Below are 21,544 nucleotides of genomic sequence, written 5' to 3'. Positions count from 1 at the left end.
GACATTAAATAACAGATTTTAAAAACACTGTGACAGGCCAAGAAAAAGCTTCTTCCTGCTTTTCACTTTGTGCTGGACCCCACAAACTATATTCCTGTCTCTGATTAGATATCTTATCTGGCAATCTCAAACCAATATTGTTTTTAGATTCTTAACTAAATAGTCACAACATATATGCAATAATAACTCTTCACTAAAACTATTCTTTGGTTTCAAGAACTCTTAATAATAAATGTAAAATCAGATCTTTTCAATAGTTCAAGAGGGAAAAACCCTCTATATTATTTTTGCCAGCAGGTATCATTAACAATAGAAGTTTGGGTCTGTTATTGTAGCTTGACAGTACATTGCATGAAATGGAAATGATGGAATTTTTTTTTCATGGAGGCAGCCAGGAAAAAAGAAAGTACTTATTTATCCACAGTGAAAATATTATCACTACATATTTTCTATCACATTAGGGATAGTTTAAAAAAAAATCTTGTTACTTTTCTCCAATGTTGGTGTTTGCTCAACTATAGTGTTTTTCCATTATCTATCTGGCATGAAGTTAAAATAGCCATAGGTCAGTGACATAAGGGAGAATCAAGGGGAAGTGTAAGAAATAGCTTTTAATTTCTTCTTAATTTTGTATCTCCTTCATATCTTAATATCTTACCTTGAGTTTGGTCAAAAGAAGTTCATGATCGTGAAGAAGTTTTTTGGTTTCGTCTTGATTGCTTCCAATTTCTAGAAGATTGGGCTGTGATTCAGCCAACTGAAGCTGTATCCATTTGCCACACTAAAGATAAAAATGGGATAAAATGCACTTTTAGTTCCCCTTACTCCTTCCCTTTCACCCTTCTCCTTTTCCTTCCCTTTTTTTCTTTTCCAAAGCTTCCAGTTACACTGTGAAGAGTTTAACCTTTCTATAGAGATAGGTCTTACTTAAATTAGAACAGAACAGTTCTAACATAAATCCGTGCCCTGGCTTTTCTTTTTTTCATTCATAGGATAAATTCTTTTCTCTTAGCATATTAGATTTAAATTAAAAGTTCCCAAATGAGGAACATTTACAATAGGTTATATATTATTGAATAGTAAAAAATTATAGAATAACTCACACAAGTTTACATTCTCTTGCTCAAAAAAACAAATTCTATAAAAATAGTGATTTGAGCAAGTAAGGTGTGAACTTCACCAAAGGGAAAAGGTTTCATAAATGTAATTTATGCTGATTAGTGTCTTTAATCTTGCTGAATCAATCAGAAAGAATAAAGAGCAGAGGAAGCAAGTGATTCTTAGTTTATTTCAAAGTTAAAACATAATATTTTTCAAATTTTATCGTTGAATATTCAATAAAGCATGTACAAAAATATCAGTGAAGTTGGATGTGTGACAACTGCCATTTGAATGCACTCAACTTGTTTTCCACATGAAGGACCCTTTCAGTGTCCTGCCCCAAGATATAATTCATCATTGCATTTCCTAAGGAATTGCTTTTTTAAGAAGCAATATCGATTCAGCAAGAGGAAGAAGTAGCGGGCACATGCACTTGGCTAAGTGAATTGCTGAGGAGAAATGAGAAAGCTACATGTCTATCCCAGACCATTAGTACCCTGAGACTGTTTAGAAACCAGAAGCCCACATAAATCAGACACAAGCACTTCTATTAAGACACACTTTCCATTTTGAACAGCTTGGAGTTTATGTCAAACAGCACAGCAGTGAACTTAGGGAGCTGAGGAGGCAGGATGGAGGGAACTTTCTTAAAAACAGTTTTAGTTAAGAGTTTCCAGTCTAATTTTAGAGTTTTTTTTTTTCTTACTGTCAATTTAGCCTTGATTCTTTTATCATCTATTCTATATGCATTCTTCCTCATCCTACTCAAATAAATGTTTCATATTTGAGGGAAAGAAAAGTGAATTAAAAAAAAATAACAGTAATTTTTCCTCTTTTTCCCTCACTGCTGATAATTGCAGTTACTCAGAGCATCATAAAATGACATGCAAGTTATCAGTATTGCTGCTTTTGCTTCTGGCTTTTTTTCACATCCATCCATTGCCTTTGAAAAGAATAGAGGTCAAGGGACTCAGCAGAGGCCCTGTTATTGTGAGACCAAGTCTCAAGAGCCCTGGGCAAGCGGCCTTGGTAGGAACACTTTGCATTCTGTGCTTTCAGTGCTTCTAGACTGAATCATTTCGTTCAGTGTCAAGTACTGCCTTCCTGTTTCGAATTTTCAAAATAACATAAAATTTTCGGCAATTAAGTGAAATTAAACAGGCTTTATTGTCCATGCTTCTTACAAAAGGCCAGAAAATTCATTCGGTTAAGCCTGGCGGGGTCTTGAAAGTAACAGGCTGGTGAGCACTGATTCCCTTCATTAAACCCTGAATTCTTAAGGTGGTGAGTTGTCTAAATCCAAGCAAAAGGCTTCAGGAATTTTCATAGGACATATTCATAGGGAATAAAATCACGCATACATTCTTGAACCTAAAGACGTGTGCTCATCTTTGCAAAGGGCAAACTGCTTGACATAAAACATACAGAAACCTTTAAGTCCCAAGTGGCTTCAATTTCCTGTGGTTAAGGGCAAGTTAGACACATGCCCCTCGCATCTTCCCTGGTAGGGTCTTCATTCTCTCACCAGTGTGACAAGGATTTACTAGTGCCTTCACCATGTCAAAACCAGAGCTGCAGAGGGCAAGTGTCACTGTCTCTTGTTAGGAGTTCCCTGTGCTCCGTCACGCTGAAAACAATGTCGCCCCTTATCTCTTCCCTCCTTCATCACATCCACTCTCAAAAATCACAGACATTTCACAGGTCCACTGGACTCTTAAGCCTAGCAATCACGAACCTGTGGTCACAAATGTTTTGCCTTTAAAAACAAAACTGAAAGTATACAATAGGATTTGTTATTGCTTTTCTGAAAAATCAAGCTGCTGTAGATGTTTTATGGCTAACTGAAAGAGAAACTCTAGCAACTAGCTGAAACTTAGAGGGTCCTCTCAGTTGCCAATTTAAAGAAGCATTAAGATGTACTTGCTGGGTTATTTTCTATATGCTATGTACTGCTGATTTTGTGGAATTTTTAGGATTATCAGCAAAACAAGAAGTCTACAGCCACACAGAATAAAAGGAAGTTGTCTGCTTACCTTTATGACAGCTATAACGATTTTGGAGTCCCCAGCCTGCACAGCTACTGAACTGACTGTCGTTGTAGAAAACTCCACAGCAGGACTCTCTTGGCTGGACATGGTATGTTAGAACCAGAGTTTAAGCGTCGGACAGCCTCTGTGCAGATGTGTGGCTGCTGCTCATTTCAGAAGGCAACCACTGGGGTTACTTGGATTCATTCAGGGAAAGAGCTCCGCTCGTACTGATTACTCTGCCAAAAGGAAAGAACAGGAGGTTAAAAATAGACAACCTCATTGAGTTTATCATGAGAGAGAGAGGAAAGAACGGGAGAGAATCGCCACACCCCTAGTATGGTAATACTGAGCGCCTGTTATTTTGGCCATTATCTTAAACGCAGAGGGCAGCTTCTAGCTCTCTGCCTATCAGCTGATGTTTGATAGCAAATGGAAAAAGAATTACATCCTGACAACCCAAGATACTTTAGCCATTGAATCTATACAGTGATGGTGAACTTTGAAACCAGCCAGTCATTAACCTGGGTATCAATCTTTTCAAGATTTTTTTAAGTCTTTTTCATGCAAAGCAAACTCAGAAAGATGTACTTTAAAAACAAGTTCTGGTATTTATTCTGGGACTAAGCCATAAAATTGTTTGAAATACATTTTTGGATTAATCTGCTTTTCTAAAATTGCCTCTTGTCAAATGAAGTTTATGTGAAATGGCCACATTTCTCTCAGAGCCTTGAGTTTCTTAGGGACTTTTAAAAACATTTCAATGAGCATTTATCAATAGATAGCCAGCATGTCAGGATTTCTTTGCAACTATCTACTCCACTGAACAGTATTTTCAAGTTCAGGTATCATGACTACTAGGAAGTAATACATGTTCCAATTACTTTTAATTGTAGCAGGGGCATGACTTGTATTTTTGATTAAAGGTTAACATTATGTATATTTTGCTACTTTTCTTTTAAAAAGAATAACATTGTACTTCAGATTTGGTTTTATTTCCAACCCTCCCCCACCCCATGCCTGGGGCAGGAAAATTATAGATGGCTTAAATCAGAGCCTAAGATCGACAGATTAATCCTATTGCTAGAAACTCAGTGTGTGTCACAAGTTGTCTGTGGTATTAAACAGCAGCTGTTGGATTCCCTGTCAAGGAACAGCTGAAAATAACACTGAAGCTTAGGTCAGAGGTCAGATGCAAACACATCAGAGATACTGACTCTGGAGCTGCTGAAGCTGTCGGAAATCTTTGGGCCGAAGCCAGAGTGGAGGATATAGCAATAAACCGACTTAAATGAGTCCACTTGCTGGTTAAACCCTTAGCTCAATTTAAAAGCATGGTCAGGTTCAGGTTCATTATTCAGAAGGCTGAGTCAGCACCTCAGCTTTGTTCATGATGATATTCTTGAATCAAAGGGGAAATAGTGTTATTACATATATTTTGGTTTTGGCAATTATTTTTGCTTCCCAGAGCATGTCCTGGCTGCTCTGCAGTTATGTGGGCATGACCCAGTTGCCTGCTGGTCAGCAAAAGGAAACCACCCAGGCCCCAGTTCCTGGGCTCCAGAACTTCAGCAGAGGCCATAAAGGGTGCATTTGGGGCAAGCTCAGGAGAGCAGATGCCAAGAGACACCATGATGCAGGAAGTACTGTAAATGGTTTCATCCTATGGCAGGGATGGAGAGCTTGCAGAGAACCATCCTGACCTCTCTATAGCGGCTGCCTCGGTATTCAAGGCGGGCTCCTTCTGCTTGAGCAAACAGTTGGTCCAAACAAACCAAAACAAATTGAGTGAAACCAGTTTTCAGCTAATTGCCCTCAAGAAAAATCAAGAGTTGACAAGTGTGTCACGTAATCGCCACACCCTAAACTAAAATGCCCAAAGCAGCCTTGCTTAAGCCTTTGTGTACACGGCAAACCGCAACAGCAAACAGTGCACCCAAAGTACACAGCGCACCTTCCCCCAGAGCTAATCTACTGTTAGAAACTCAGTGTGTTTCAGAAGTTGCATAAAGGCCCTCAGGAGGCAAGGGGAAACAGGTTACTTAGACAATGGTTAGAAGACTGCTGACGTTCACAGAGCCCCACTTCAGGTGAATGACTGTGTAACGCGTATGGAGGGCAGTGCGGACTGCGCGGAGTCACAGGCCCATCGGAAGGGAAAGGGAAGAGACAGGTGAGGAGGAGAGAGAACTAGGATCCAAGTCTGGTTAATTCCAAGGCTTAAGGGCAAAAGCAATCAGAAATATGTAAGACCTTGTTAAAAGATTAATCCAGCTATTCAGCTGCAAAGGTGATGGCATCTGTCTTTGTATAGATGATCTTTCTGAGCAGACCCAAAGTGCTGCATAGGAAATATTTTCTGCATTGGTGGACATGGACAATAATGCAAACCGCATGCATGAATTTAAGTGGTTTCTAACACATGTCCTTTAATTCAAATTCTTGGCTTTAACATCTTCAAAAGACTTGAATCACTTTTTTCTCCCCTTCCCTTGCTTTCTATTTCTTTCCTCTTCAACTTCTTAGTCCTTCTTCCTTGGAAGCTCTGTTGTTTAGACCTCTCCGTCTACATCTTGCTCATTTAGAAACTTGGTCTAGGTCTCTTCATCTAGCATAATATTTAATTATAAGCTGCATTATTAACCCTGGGAAATACTTTGGAAAACCTAAGTGTAAAATATACTGTATTCAAGAAATTGCTACCCTATAATTAGACGGGTTTTTTTGAAAGCTTTTGAGCTAGTTTGTTTATACTCTGCCTCCCCTATCGTCACCAAAAAAGCAGGACAAAACAAAACAAAACAAAAAACCTTACAGGCATTCTCATATTCTTTGAAGTTTATAGAGGATCTTGCTGAGGTTATTATGCCTTCTCTGTTTATCCCTCTGGGAAATGCCTGGTTTTTTTTTGTTTTCATATCAGCTGAATTTTAGTGAAAAATCCTCCATGGGGAATCAAAAAGCTATAACTGGATTCTGTAGAGTTGCAAATAGCACATCCCCCCCCCCCCAGTTTTTCTTTTATTGCAGTAAAATACACATAACAAAATTTACTATCTTAACTATTTTTAAGTGTACAGTTCAGTGATATTAAATACATTCATAGTGTTGTGCAACCTTCACCAACATCTATCTCCATAATTCTTTTAATCTTATAAAAAATGAAACTCTATACACATTAGACAATAATTTCATCCCCTACACCACCCCAAAACCTCTGGCAACCACCATTCTACTTTCTTTCTCTATGATTTTGACTACACCAAGTATCTCATAGCAGTTGTTTTTTGTGATTGATTAATTTTACTTGGAGAAGGAAATGGCAACCCACTCAGTATTCTTGCCTGAAGAATCCCATAGACAGAAGAGCTTGGCTGACGACTATAGTCCATGGGGTCACAAGAGTCAGACACGACTGAGTGACTAAACCTCCACCAATTTTACTTAGCGTGATGTTCTCAAGGTTCATCCATGCTGTGGTGGTGGTGGTTTAGTCGCTCAGTTGTGTCCAACTCTTGCGACCCCATGGACTGTAGCCCGCCAGGCTCCTCTGTCCATGAGATTCTCCAGGCAAGAATACTGGAGTGGGTTGCCATTTCCTTCTCCAGGGCATCCATGCTGTAGCATATGTCATATTTTCTCTTAAGGGCTAAATAATATTCTCTTGAATATATATTCCATGTTTTGCTCATCCATTCAGCCACTTGAGTGGCTTCTACATTTTATCTCTTGTGAATAGTGCTACTATGAACATGGGTGTATAAATTATCACATTGAGACCCTGCTTTCTAATTATCTGGGATATATACCCAAAAGTAAAATTGCTAGATCACATGGCAATTCTATTTTTAATTTTTTGAAGAAATACCACACTATTTTCCACAATGACCAATAGCACATTTTAATGAAATATAGGTAACTGATAGTAATAAAAACTTTGTTATATGATTATTTTTTAGCTCTATGAGGATGCCATTCAAACGACACACTTTCTTTGCTGGAGTATATGTAGAGTCTGCTCATTCTTAGCATTTGTCTTAATGCTATTATTGATTAAACTGTATATGTTTATAAAGACAAATTAGACTTAATATGAATAACACAGAAGAAGTCTATTTATCCAGATTAAAAATGTAAGGCATAATTTTCTCTATTATTATTATCAGTAAATAATAATAGTTACTGTATAATTATAGCTAGTTATGTGCCAGGAATGGGATGAGTACTTTGCATTTAATCCACATAATTTAATGGCTACAAAGACTTATTTTTATGACTTTATAAATTCCACACACTTATACACACACGCATGCACATATCCACATACAGTGATTCACTGATTTTAGCCACCTCAGGTCTAACTTTTTCTCTCTGGGTTTGAAAGTTATCTATGGTCTTGTCCTCATACCTACCTAATAACGTATACCATTATTCCCAGGCCTCAAAGATCATCTTTGTTCTCCACGTTAACTCAGTTGTTCTACCCAGAAATATCCTCTTCTCCACTTCATCTATATGAATTCCTCCCATCTCTTAAAGACCAAGATAAACTGTCAATTCCTTTTAAAAGTTGAAATGCCTGCATATATTCCCCTTCCCTCAAACGCAATTGTAATTAAAATTTAATAATGTTATGCTTGTATTATAAACTTGAATTGTTTTGTAATTATTTCATCACTCCACTGGTATTATTTCTTAACTAGATTTAAGGCTCTTTACATAAAGGAATTAAGTCTTAACTTTTTTTTTTTTTTTTCAAAATCTTTGCAGACCACCTCAGAGATTAAAAACAGTTGCTTTATACAAAGCACTTAGAAGAGAACTTGATATTTAGCAAATACTATATATGTGTTTGTGTTTTATATATAATATATACAACACACACACATATATAGCTATATATATATGAAGGAGAGTACTAGGCACAGAGGCGCTTACCTGGTGGCTCAGATGGTAAAGAATTTCTGCCTGCCATGTGGGTGACCGGGGTTTGATCCCTAGGTTGGGAAGATTCCCCTGGAGGAGGGTACAGCAACCCACTCCAGTATTCTTCCCTGAAGAATCCCCATAGGTAGAGAAGCCTGGCAGGCTATGGTCTGCTGCTGCTGCTAAGTCACTTCTGTCGTGTCCGACTCTGTGCGACCCCATAGGTGGCAGCCCACCAGGCTCCCCCATCCCTGGGATTCTCCAGGCAAAAACACTAGAGTAGATTGCCATTTCCTTCTCCAGTGCATGAAAGTGAAAAGTGAAAGTGAAGTCTCTCAGTCGTGTCTGACCCTCAGCGACCCCATGGACTGCAGCCCACCAGGCTCCTCCGTCCTGGTATGTAGCAAATGCTCATAACTATTGGTTGAATGAGTAAATACTGAGTGAATGAATTGTATCCAAATATGATTTGATCAGTCAGCCAATATTATAAGCACCAATTCTGTGGTGTGTGTGTGTGTGTGTGTGTGTGTGCGCGCGCGCGCGTGCACGGGTGCATACTGTGTACTTACTTGCTCCGTTGGGTCTGACTGTGACCCCATGGGGTCACAAAGAGTCAGAAGCGACTGAGGAACTTCACTTTCACTTTTCACTTTCACACACACACACACACACACACACATACCACAGAATTGGTGCTTATAATATTGGCTGACTGATCAAATCACGTTTTGATACAATTTATTCACTCAGTATTTACTCATTCAACCAATAGTTATGAGCATTTGCTACATACCAGGATGGAGGAGCCTGGTGGGCTGCAGTCCATGGGGTCGATAAGAGTCGGACACGACTGAGTGACTTCACTTTCACTTTTCACTTTCATGCACTGGAGAAGGAAATGGCAACCCACTCCAGTGTTCTTGCCTGGAGAATCCCAGGGATGGGGGAGCCTGGTGGGCTGCCATCTATGGGGTCGCACAGAGTCGGACACAACTGAAGTGACTTAGCAGCAGCAGCAGCAGGCACTAACATATTAGGAATATAGCAGTGAGCAAAACAGAGCGAAACAGAGGTCTCTCTTCTTGAAATGGTAACATTACAGTGAAAAAAGACCATAAACAATGAAAAACATAGCCAAGGTAGAAATCTACAGTGATAAAAATTAAGGGAAAACAACTGGTAGTGGTTAATCAGACTGAATCACAAAAGGTTTCATTTAAAACTTGCCAGAGAAATCAGGGGATACTTTCAGGGTATTTCTATTGGGATACAGAAATTAACAGGAAGAATAAACTGATAATAATTCCAAATCAACAAGAAGTAAACCATTCAAAATGGCAAAGGCAATGGGTTAGGGGCTCTGAAGCCAGACTGCCTTTACCCCTCTGTGCCTTAGCTTCCTCACTGCAAATTGGAGATAATGGGACTCTTACCAAGATCAAATAGGTCTGTTGGGAGGATTTAATAACATTTGAAAAACACTTCATGCCTGGTACATCAGTGGTGTTGTGATAGTTATGCATTATCATTTCTAAGACGTCTGTTCAGGGATTTCTTAAATCTAGTAACTGCCACAAAATTTGAAATAAGTTTTAAAATTATGTTGAATTATAACATGGTAAGGCGATGGCACCCCACTCCAGTACTCTTGCCTGGAAAACCCCATGGGTGGAGGAGCCTGGTGGGCTGCAGTCCATGGGGTCACTTAAGAGTCGGACACGACTGAGCCACTTCACTTTCACTTTTCAGTTTCATGCATTGGAGAAGGAAATGGCAACCCACTCCAGTGTTCTTGCCTGGAGAATCCCAGGGACGGGGGAGCCTGGTGGGCTGACGTCTATGGGGTCGCACAGAGTCAGACACGACTGAAGTGACTTAACAGCAGCAGCAGGCAACCAACTCAAATGGATTAAATACCTTAGAAAGACATAAAATGTGCATTACCAGGGAGGAAATATGTCAGTATAATCAAATGGTACAAAAATTTCAGTGAGTCAGCAGTTCTAGAATACCACCTTTAATCATTCACTTTCAACAAAATCTTCCCCAACTCATTATTTGTATTATGTAATATTCTCCCTGGCACTTCTCATTTATTTCTTAGATTATAAGCACTGTCATTTAATTAATAACCATAAGTAAATTAAAGTGTGCTCTTAAAAAAGCTTCCATCCTAGCTGTCAACTTATTCTTCTATGTAGATACTCACTTGTTGATTCAGTGGGTATGATTAAACAACTGGTAGATGTCAGGCACTGTTCCAGATGCCAGGCGCACTGCAATAAATGAAACAAAGTTCACCCATTGATGCAGCCTGCCTTCTGGTGGGGGAGACACAACCAGTTAGAACACAAGCAAAAATACATATATAATTATGTTAGGATGTAATAAGTGTTATGAAGAAAAATAAGGCAGTAAGAAGGTGAGAGTGAACAGGGGGAGAGTCAGGAAAACTTCTGAAGACATGAGATTTGAGTAGAGGCAAGAATTAAGCCTAAAAGAGCATGGCATGAGGACATCTCAGCAAAGAACATTCCAGGTAGCTGGCCACGCTTGTTATAGCTGAAAATCTTTCAGTAGGTCAATGTGGCTGGAGCTAAGTGAGAACTGAGGGAAGAGGATGCTGATAGAACATGAGATCTGCCAAGTAAGGGTCTGGCTTGCTTGGGATAATCATGTGGTATGCCTGCTTCCCTGGCATAATTACTGTGGCCCCTTCCATTCTCTGAAGAGTTCTGCTTGGATTATAAACCACGTGGCAACCCTGCTCTTACACCCAGGTAAGGACTTTGGATTTCAGTCTGAGACGGGACATTATTGCAAGGTTTTCATCTAAAGAATGGCATCGTTTGACTTAACACTTCTTTAATGTCGTTAAAAAAAACTCTTCACGGAGAGGGTAGGAGTCAAGAGTGGAAGCAGAGGTGGGATGAATTCCATAGCACCCCAAACACAAATGCCAAAACAATACCCCTTTGGGATGTTTCTTTATAGACACTTATGACTTACTTAAGAAACATCATGACTCTTTTTAACAGTTTTACACTCTGTGTACATTGATTGCCATAGATTTCCTTACAATTAACACATTTAATGACATAATGCTTAGCCTCTCCATATGACCTGGAAGAATAATTATAAACAAGCAACTTTAATATCCAGTAAAATTTTCTTCTATAAGTACTAAGAAAAACAAAGCAAAACAAAACTCGGGAAAGCTCGAAAATTTGAACTTGATCAAAGATTAAAGATGGCTGCATTTACTCTAATTTTAAGGCATGGTTTACCAAGTGTGTGAAATGATAGCAATATCTGTTCAATTATCATGTACACATTTTCCTAAAATTCTCTATCTAGAACAATGTATTGGAGAAGGAAATGGCAAACCACTCCAATATTCTTGCCAGGAGAACCCCATGGACAGTGGAGCCTAGTTGGCTACAGTCCATGGGGTCGCAGAGTCAGATATGACTTAGCAACTGAAGGGCAACAGAACAATGTTTGATCTGCAAAACTGTCAAATATTTGTATAGAGTGCAGTTAAAATAATCAGCAAATATGTGGCTATTACTATTCTGGCAAAACTTTTTTTCTCAGTGGGAGACACTATAATACTTCAAGCCAGAAAAGTTTTTTTTTTTTAATCAGTGAAAAGCTTTTATGTGCAAAGTTTATTTTAAAAATTTAAACTAATAAGGCTTTCTACCTACATTGAGCTGTGCACCCAGGCTTCAACATAGCAGAGTTTCTCTAATTCTTGTTAACATAATGAAGAGTCCAGAGAGTTACCCTTCAGAAGGGAGGGTGAGTAAATGAGAAGACAGCAGTCTTAGTCAACTTGATTTTGGAAAATTATGCTCCTTTTGTTTTGTCTTCACTGTTGCTTAACTCCAGATGAGGCTGAGAATTTCCAGCCCAGAGTAATCCCCGGGGAAGCCTAAAGAGCAGCAGTCCTTCCAGCTGCTTGGGAGCCCAGCAGTGACACTGAGAGTGAGCTGTCACTTCTCCATGCAGCTATAATTCCGCCAAGGAAGGAAAAATAACATAATGCAAAATTCAAGGATAGAACTGCCTTATGATCCAGCAATCCCACTGCTGGGCATACACACTGAGGAAACCAGAAGGGAAAGAGACACGTGTACCCCAATGTTCATCGCAGCACTGTTTATAATAGCCAGGACATGGAAGCAACCTAGATGCCCATCAGCAGATGAATGGATAAGAAAGCTGTGGTACATATACACAATGGAGTATTACTCAGCCATTAAAAAGAATACATTTGAATCAGTTCTAATGAGGTGGATAAACTGGAGCCTATTATACAGAGTGAAGTAAGCCAGAAGGAAAAACATAAATACAGTATACTAACGCATATATATGGAATTTAGAAAGATGGTAACAATAACCCGGTGTACGAGACAGCAAAAGAGACACTGATGTATAGAACAGTCTTATGGACTCTGTGGGAGAGGGAGAGGGTGGGAAGATTTGGGAGAATGACATTGAAACATGTAAAATATCATGTAAGAAACGAGTTGCCAGTCCAGGTTTGATGCACGATACTGGATGCTTGGGGCTAGTGCACTGGGACGACCCAGAGGGATGGTATGGGGAGGGAGGAGGGAGGAGGGTTCAGGATGGGGAACACATGTATACCTGTGGCGGATTCATTTTGATATTTGGCAAAACTAATACAATTATGTAAAGATTAAAAATAAAATAAAATTAAAAAAAAATTCAAGGACATAAAAATCAGATACCCTAAACAGAATGGTAGTACCCATGGATTCAAAGCAGGAAGTATGCAAAGAGTTGAAAAGAGAACGTTTAAAAAAATGTTTTAAGGAAGACTAAATATAAAGAACTTAAATGTATACATATATATAAAATACATAATACACATATGTGTTCAGATGATTGGTATCTGTAACAATACTGTTTTTAATATTGTTAAAATGGGCTTTCTCAGTTGTATGAGGTGATGTTTCACCATATATTCACAGTTTATTGGTTATCAGTTTAATGACAAAGTCTTCCCTGGTAGCTCAGACTATAAAGAGTCGGCAGTGTGGGAGGCCTGGGTTTGATTTCTGGGTCAGGAAGATCCCCTGGAGAAGAAAACCCACTCCAATATTCTTGCCTGAAAAATTCCGTGGACAGAGGAGCCTACATGGACAGAGGTGGGCTACAGCCTATGGGGTCAGAAAGAGCTGGACACAACTGAGTGACTAACACTTTCACTTTCACTAATGATAAAGTCACTGTTAACAGAATTCCCCTGTAGATTATATTTTTACAAGTTCAGTTGCCCGAGTTTCTAAAACTTTACTGTATGGTTTTTCAGATCTGCATCCTCATTCCAAGTAAGAATGCCTCACACCAGGGCTCATACAGAAGTCCATCACTATCGTTATATTGGTTTCTGTTACTACATCATTTACTGCAGTCCTAGAAGCCACATGAAAGGCAATGGTTGCTGAGAATGTCCGGAAGGATAAAGCAGTTACCAACACCTGCAGGAAAAAAGATATTCATATACTCGGGCTTTCAGGAAAAACAGGAAGCAAGATGAGAGAAACTCACAGAAACCTGGAAATCAAAAATGGAAACAAAAGGAGCAGGTCATTTGCACCCCACCCCTGACAGCTCACACCACCCTAAGCAAACCGGTTTCCTATCACAAATTCCACCCTCACAAAGGACAGATTTCAAAAGCAATTTACATAGTCTAAATTCTGCTGGGGCGAGTTGATGACATCGCCATTAAATGGGCTTCTTGAGTACCTACAGTGCATAGGCTCTGATTTTTTTTATAAGCCCCTTCCTCATTAGCTCCCTTTCGATTTGTAAAACGTATAACCAGTTCATCCGGTTGGACCTCTCGACAACCTCGTGCAGTCGGCCCTCCATATCTGAAGATTTTATATAAGGGACTTAAGCATCTGTAGATTTTGGTATCCGCAGGAGGTTCGGGAAGCAATCCCCTGTGGATAAGAAAAGGATGATTGCACTACAGTCAGGGCAGGACTGTTAATTCTGCCATATGTGTTGGAGAATTGAGGCAAGAGAAGTTAAGTGGCTTGTTCAAGTTCAAGAAGCGAGTCTAGAACTCACTTACCTCTTACTCTCTTGCTCCAATGCCCCAGGGAGTAAGTTCTATCCTAATGTTAGATAAAAAATTATACAGAGGTCCATACAAACCCATCATTCAGCTGGTCCACAAAGGTTGAGCATTTCCTGGACAGAGTTCTCTGAGTCAGAATACCAAGCACCCTTAAAAGGCAACAACAGAAGTACAAAATAACATCTCCATCCTCAGCTTTCTCTGTTAGAAAACTAGATAAAATACACACATGAAGCAATTTGACCAGAAAGTCATATAACACAGGAAATGCACCAAACTAAAATGTCCCGGAAACAAAGTCCCTTTTAAAGAATTTTCCAAATCAAGGTGAAAAGGCATTAGAACATTTTTCTGCACAGATGTAAATTCATGTGATAATAAAACTATTTGAGTTTCTGTCAAAGTTCTTTTTGGGTTGTTGTTGTTAAAATGTAATCACATTATTAAGGATTAATCACATAGAATAATGGAAATCAATTCTTCTAGTAACATATATTGTAAGATTGTTTAATGATTTGTATATGAATTTACATTCATATATGCCATTTATATGAATTATGCATTGATATTCATCTTTCTTGGACCTAAAACATGAAATAAAGTATCTGCTTTCCAACAGGTCTGTTTAAAATGTATTTTAAATACACATTTTAAAATGTATTTTCAACTTCTCAGATTCCTAATTCTATTTTATTCATTTCTCCATACTTTACACAGGTAAATGTAAATACTTAAAATAAGATGTGATTTCCTTGGATTTTCTTTTTCCATTTACTTCACTGATACGTAAGAAAAAAAATTTATGGGGAAAGGAAATAGCTGTATTTAGTATTCATTTTTAACTTTACCAGTATGCTGAATATTCAGTCTATCTTTACTTGCTATTTCCTTGGATTATGTTAGAAAGATAGAAAATTTAATACAGATTTAAAATAAAGGCATATAAGACCAAGTTTAAATGTAGGGTGACTCTCTGAATATCTATCTGAATCCACTCACTTTGGCCTTTCCATGAATTTTTAAGAACATATTTTAATAATTTCCAACCTTCTTTAATCTACCACACTCTGGTTTAATCTGTGAAATTACTAACCCACCACTTCCTTCTTCTTGCCAATGGTATATTATGGAGTAAATTTCGTTAATAAGTTTTAAAAGGTGCCTTGGAAAAAATATTTAAAATTTCTGTGGAGATGTTTAAAGATACTTTGAGTTATCACAAATTTTAGGCTTAGAGATATTACTACCCTGTGTATTTTTTCCAGGCTTACTGAGATATATTTGACATATAATACTGTGTAAATTTAAGAATTGCAATGTGTTAATGTACTTACATATTACAAAATAATTACCATGACACCAAAAGCTAGCAACTCTTATCACATCAGTACCATTTCTCTTTTGTTTTGAGAATATTCAAGATTTACTTTTTAAGAAATTTTCAAGTATATAATATTGTTAACCATAATTACCATGTTGTACATTAGATCTCCAGAATGTATTCATGTTCTACGTGGAAGTTTGTACAATTTAACCAATTGTTGCTATCTTTCAGTCCCTGGTAACTATCATCTGTTCTCTGTTTCTATGAATTTGGATTTTGAAGATTCCACATATAAGTGATATCACACAGTCTCTGTCTTACTCTGGCTTATTTCACTTAACATGATACCCTCATGGTCTATCCAGGTTGTTGCAAATGAAAGGATTTCCTTCTTTCTCATCATTGAATAATATTAATACACACATACTGTGTGTGTATACACACATACGGGCTTCCTAGGTGGTGCTAGTGGTAAAGAACCTGCCCGTCAGTGCAAGAGACATAAGAGATGTGGGTTCAATACCTGGGTCAGGAAAATCCCAGGGAGGAGGGCACGGCAACCCACTCCAGTATTCTTGTCTGGAGAATCCTAAGGACAGAGGAGCCTGGCGGACTACAGTCTGTAGGGTCGCAGAGAGTCAGACACGACTGAAGTGCATGTGTGTGTGTGTATTTATATACCACGTCTTCTTTATTCCTTCATCCATTGACAGACACATAGGTTGTTCTCAGATTTTGGCTATTATTCATAGTAAGACAATAAATATGGGAGTAAAGATCTCTGTGAAATCCTGGTTTTTATTTCCTTTAGTTTTATATCCAAAGTGGGATTGCTGAGTCATTTGGTAGTTCTGTTTTTAATTTTCTGAGGAGCCTCCATACCATCTTTCATCAGCTGCATTACTTACATTTCCACCAGTGGTGCACACGGACTTGCTTTTCTCCAAATCCTTGCTAACACTTGCTCTCTCTCGTCTTTTTGATGATGGTTGTTCTAACAGGCGTGAGGTGATATTTCACTGTGGCTTTGTGTTGCATTTCCCTGATGATGAGAGATGCTAAGCACATTTTCATATATTTGCTGGCCATCATATGTCTTCTTTGGAAAAATGTCTATTCAATTTCACTATTTTTTAATTGGGTTAGTTTTTGTCTTGCTATTGAATTGTATGAGTTCTTTATGTACTTTGTATATTAACCACTTATCAGATATATGCTTCGTGTATAATTTCTCCCATTTCATAGGCTTTTTATTTTGTTGGTTGCTTGTTTTGCTGTGCAGAAACTTTTCATTTTGATGCCATCCCATTTTTTTTTTTTTTTTTTTGGTGCCATATCTAAAAATCATTGCCAAGACCAATGTCAAGGAGACTTTTCCCTATGTTTTCTTAGTATTTTTATGGTTTTAGGTCTTATGTTTAACTGTTCAGTCCATTTTAACTTTTGTGAGGTGTATATGGTAGGAGTGTAACTTCATTTTTATGCCTATAGTTATCTCAATTATCAACTATTAAGGAGACTATCTATTGATAGTCTCCTTAATAGTTGTCCCCCACTGAATCTTCTTAGCTTCCTTGTCAAATATGTGTTGATCATATATGGGATAGTTTATTTCTGGGCTCTCAACTCTGTTCCATTGGTCTACTGTTTGATTACTATAGCTTTATAGTATACTTTGAAATGAGGAAATGTGATGCCTCTGGGTTTGTTCTTCTTTCTCAGGATTTCTTTGGTTATTCAGAGTCTTTTGGAGTTATACAAATTTTAGATTTGTTCTACTTCCATGAAATAAGCCATTAAAATTTTGATAGAGATTGCACTACATCTAGTGAGGGCTTTGCGTATTATGGACATTTTAACAATATTGATTCTTCCAATACCTGAACACAAGATATATTTCCACTTGTTTGTATCTCAATTTCAGTCTTACAGTTCACAGTGTAACCAAAGTCTTTCACATTGGTTAAATTTACTATTACTTTTGATGTAATTGTAAATGGAATTATTTTTTCATGTTTTTTGTTCATGTATAGAAATGGAATTGATTTCTGTATGCTGATTTTATATTATGCAAATTTACTAAATTCGTTGATTACTTCTAATTTTTTTTTTTTTGGTGGAGTTATTGTAACTTTCTGTGCACAAGATCATGTCATCTGCAACAGAGACATTTTTACTTCTTCCTTTCTGATTGAAATATTTTCTCTCTTTCCATCATCTTGCCTGATTGCTGTGGTTGGACTTCCAGTACTATGTTGAATAAGAGCGGTGAGAGTTGGCACCCTGCCTTGATTTTGAATTTAACAGAGAAGTTTTCAATATTTCATCACTGAGTATCATGTTGTGTTCCCCAAGTGGTGCCAGTGGTAAAGAATCTGCTTGCCAATTACAGATTATGTTAGCCGTGGAATTGTTATATATGGTCTTTATTAAGGTATATCCCATCGATATTCAATGTTAAAAGCTTTTATCATGAAAGGATGTTATATTTTGTCAAATACACTTTATGCATCTATTGAGACAATCATGTGGTTTTTATATTTCATTCTATCAATGTGGTGTATTGCATTTATTGATTTGCATAAGCTGAGATGCTTGCATTCCAGAGATAAACCCTGCTTGATCATGATATATGATCCTTTTAATGTGCTCTTGAATTGTTTGCCAATATTTTATTGAGAAATTTTATACTTACATTTTTTACACTTCATGCTGGGCTGGATGAAGCACAAGCTGGAATCAAGATTGCCAAGAGAAATATCAATAACCCCAGATATGCAGATGACATCACCCTTATGGCAGACAGCAAAGAGGAACTAAAGAGCCTCTTGATGAAAGTGAGAGAGGAGAGTGAAAAAGCTGGCTTAAAATTCAACATTCAAAAAACTAAGATCATGGCATCTGGTCTCATCACTTCATGGCAAATAGATAGGGAAACAGTGGAAACAGTGGTAGACTTTATTTTTTTGTCTCCAAAATCACTGCAGATGGTGACTGCAGCCATGAAATTGAAAGATGCTCCTTGGAAGAAGAGCTATGACAAACCTAGACAGCATATTAAAGACCTCTGCCAACAAGTTCCGTACAGTCAAAGCTATGCTTTTTCCAGTTGTTATGCATAGATGTTAGAATTGGCCCATAAAGAAAGCTGAGCACTAAAGAATTGATGCTTTCGAACTGTGGTGTTGGGGAAGACTCTTTGAGAGTTCCCTGGACTGCAAGGAGATCAAACCAGTCCATCCTAAAGGAAATCAGTCCTGAATATTCATTGGAAGGACTGATGCTGAAGCTGAAGCTCCAATACTTTGGACACCTGATGAGAAGAACTGACTCATTGGAAAAGACCCTGATTTGGGGAAAGACTAAAGGCAGGAGGAGAAGGGGACGACAGAGGATTAGATGGTTGGATGGCATCACCGACTTGACAGACATGAGTTTGAGCAAGCTCCGGGAGTTGGTGATGGACAAGGAAGCCTGGCATGCTGCAGTCCATGGGGTAGCAAAGAGTTAGACACAACTGAGCAACTGAACTGAATTCAGTTTGTCAATATTTTATTGAGATTTTACACTTATATGCATACTTTGTATTATTACATAGGTTTCAGGTATGCAGCATTTTAATTATCTGTTTACATTTCAAAGCAATCACCACAAGTCTAAGTAGCATCTCTCAATGTGAGACCCATTTTGTCCACCCCCACAAACCTCTTCCCCTCTGATAACCACTAATCTGATTTCTGTATTTGAGTTTTATTTGCATGCTTGCCTGCTTTGTTAGACCCTACATATAAGTGAAATGATATAGTATTTGTCTTTCTTCATATGACTTACTTTACATTGCTTCATTTCATTCACGTGGTTGCAAATGGTAGGATTTAATTATTTTTATGGTTAAGTATTATTCCATTGGGTATGTGTGTACACCTCCCATCTTCTTTATCCAGTCATCTAGCAATGAGCACTTAGATTGTTTCCATATTTTGACTATTATAATTGAGTCTTCAATGAACACAGTTCAGTTCAGTTGCTTGACTCTTTGCGACCCCATGGACTGCGGCACGCCAGGCTTCCCTGTCCATCTCCAATTCCCAGAGCTTACTCAAACTCATGTCCACTGCATCAGTGATGCCATCCAACTATCTCATCCTCTGTCGTCCCCTGCTCCTCCCACTTTTGATTATTTCCATCTCAGGGTCTTTTCCAATGAGTTGGTTCTTCGCATCAGGTGGCCAAAGTACTGGGGTTTCAGCTTCAGCACCAGTCCTTCCAATGAATATTTAGGACTGATTTCCTTTGGGATTAACTGGTTTGATCTCCTTGCAGTCCAAGGAACTCTCAAAGAGTCTTCTCCAACACCACAGTTCAAAAGCATCAGTTCTTCAGTGCTCAGCTTTCTTTATAGTCCAACCCTCACATCCATACATGACTACTGGAAAAACCATAGCTTTGACTAGACAGACCTCTGTTGGTAAAGTAATGTCTCTGCTTTTCAATATGCTATCTAGGATGGTCATAGATTTTCTTCCAAGGAGCAAGCATCTTTTAATTTCATGGCTGCAGTGACCATCTGCAGTGATTTTGGAGTCCAAAAAAATAAAGTCTGTCACTGTTTCCACGTTTCCCTATCTATTTCCGATGAAGGGATGGGACCGAATGCCATGATTTCAGTTTTCTGAATTTTGAGCTTTAAGCCAACTTTTTCACTCTCCTCTTTCACTTTCAACAAGAGGCTCTTTAGTTCTTCTTCATTTTCTGCATAAGGGTGGTGTCATCTGCGTATTTGAGGTTATTGATATCTCTCCCAGCAATCTTGATTCCAGCTTGTGCTTCTTCCAGCCCAGGATTTCACATGATGTACTCTGCATATAAGTTAAATAAACAGGGTGACAATATACAGCCTTGATGTACTCCTTTCCCTATTTGGAATCAGTCTGTTCTTCCATGTCCAGTTCTAATGGTTGCTTCCTGACCTGCACACAGGTTTCTCAAGAGGCGGGTCAGGTGGTCTGGCATGCCCATCTCTTGAAGAATTTTCCACAGTTTATTGTGACCCACACAGTCAAAGGCTTTGGCATAGTCAATAAAGCAGATGTTTTTCTGGAACTCTCTTGCTTTTTCCATGATCCAACGGATGTTGGCAATTTGATCTCTGGTTCCTCTGCCTTTTCTAAAACCACCTGGAAGTTCACGGTTCACATATTACTAAAGCCTGGCTTGGAGAATTTTGAGAGTTACTTTACTAATGTGTGAGATGAGTGCAATTGTGCGGTAGTTTGAGCATTCTTTGGCACTACCTTTCTTAGGGATTGGAATGAAAACTGACCTCTTCCAGTCCTGTGGCCACTGATGAGCTTTCCAACTTTGCTAACATATTGAGTGCAGCACTTTCACAGCATCATCTTTTAGGATTTGAAATAGCTCAACTGGAATTCCATCACCTCCACTAGCTTTGTTCGTAGTGATGCTTCCTAAGGCCCACTTGACTTCACATTCCAGGATGTCTGGCTCTAGGTGAGTGATCACACCATCATGATTATCTGGGTCGTGAAGATCTTTTTTGTACAGTTCTTCCTCTGTGTATTCTTGCCACCTCTTCTTAATATCTTCTGCTTCTGTTTAGTTCAGTTCAGTCACTCAGTCATGTCCAACTACTTGTGACCCCATGAATCGCAGTACGCCAGGCCTCCCTGTCCATCACCAACTCCCGGAGTCCACCCAAACTCATGTGCCTTGAGTGAGTGATACCATCCAGCCATCTCATCCTCTGTCGTTCCCCTCTTCTCCAGCCCCCAATCTCTCCCAGCATCAGAGTCTTTTCCAATGAGTCAACTCTTCACATGAGGTGGCCAAAGTATTGGAGTTTCAGCCTCAGCATCAGTCCTTCCAATGAACACCCATGACTGGTCTCCTTTAGGATGGACTGGATGGATCTCCTTGCAGTCCAAGGGACTCTCAAGAGTCTTCTCCAACAACACAGTTCAAAAGCATCAATTCTTCGGTGCTCAGCTTTCTTCAGAGTGCAACTCTCACATCCATACA

General features: G+C 38.7%; 1 protein-coding gene across 3 annotated transcripts in view; it reads right to left on the bottom strand.

Annotated features, from left to right (window-relative positions):
• CCDC141 (coiled-coil domain containing 141) overlaps positions 1-3,470 on the bottom strand; it is a 225,856-nt gene extending 222,386 nt beyond the window's left edge. The window contains exons 1-2 of one of the 3 annotated variants that reach the window (XM_070802931.1): positions 3,135-3,470; positions 659-781 (exon numbers count right to left, since the gene is read on the bottom strand). In XM_070802931.1, the coding sequence (XP_070659032.1) occupies positions 659-781; positions 3,135-3,236 (225 nt within the window). In that variant the 5' untranslated portion in view covers positions 3,237-3,470. The remainder of the gene's footprint in view (positions 1-658; positions 782-3,134) is intronic. The other 2 variants (XM_019970003.2, XM_019970011.2) reach the window with 2 other exon arrangements.
• Between the last annotated feature and the right edge of the window lie 18,074 nt (positions 3,471-21,544).

Source organism: Bos indicus, chromosome 2 (assembly GCF_029378745.1).
Source record: "Bos indicus isolate NIAB-ARS_2022 breed Sahiwal x Tharparkar chromosome 2, NIAB-ARS_B.indTharparkar_mat_pri_1.0, whole genome shotgun sequence".
Taxonomy (NCBI): Eukaryota; Metazoa; Chordata; class Mammalia; order Artiodactyla; family Bovidae; genus Bos; species Bos indicus.
The sequence above is the reverse complement of the archived record's forward strand: the minus strand, read 5'-3'. Positions and strand labels throughout refer to the sequence as shown.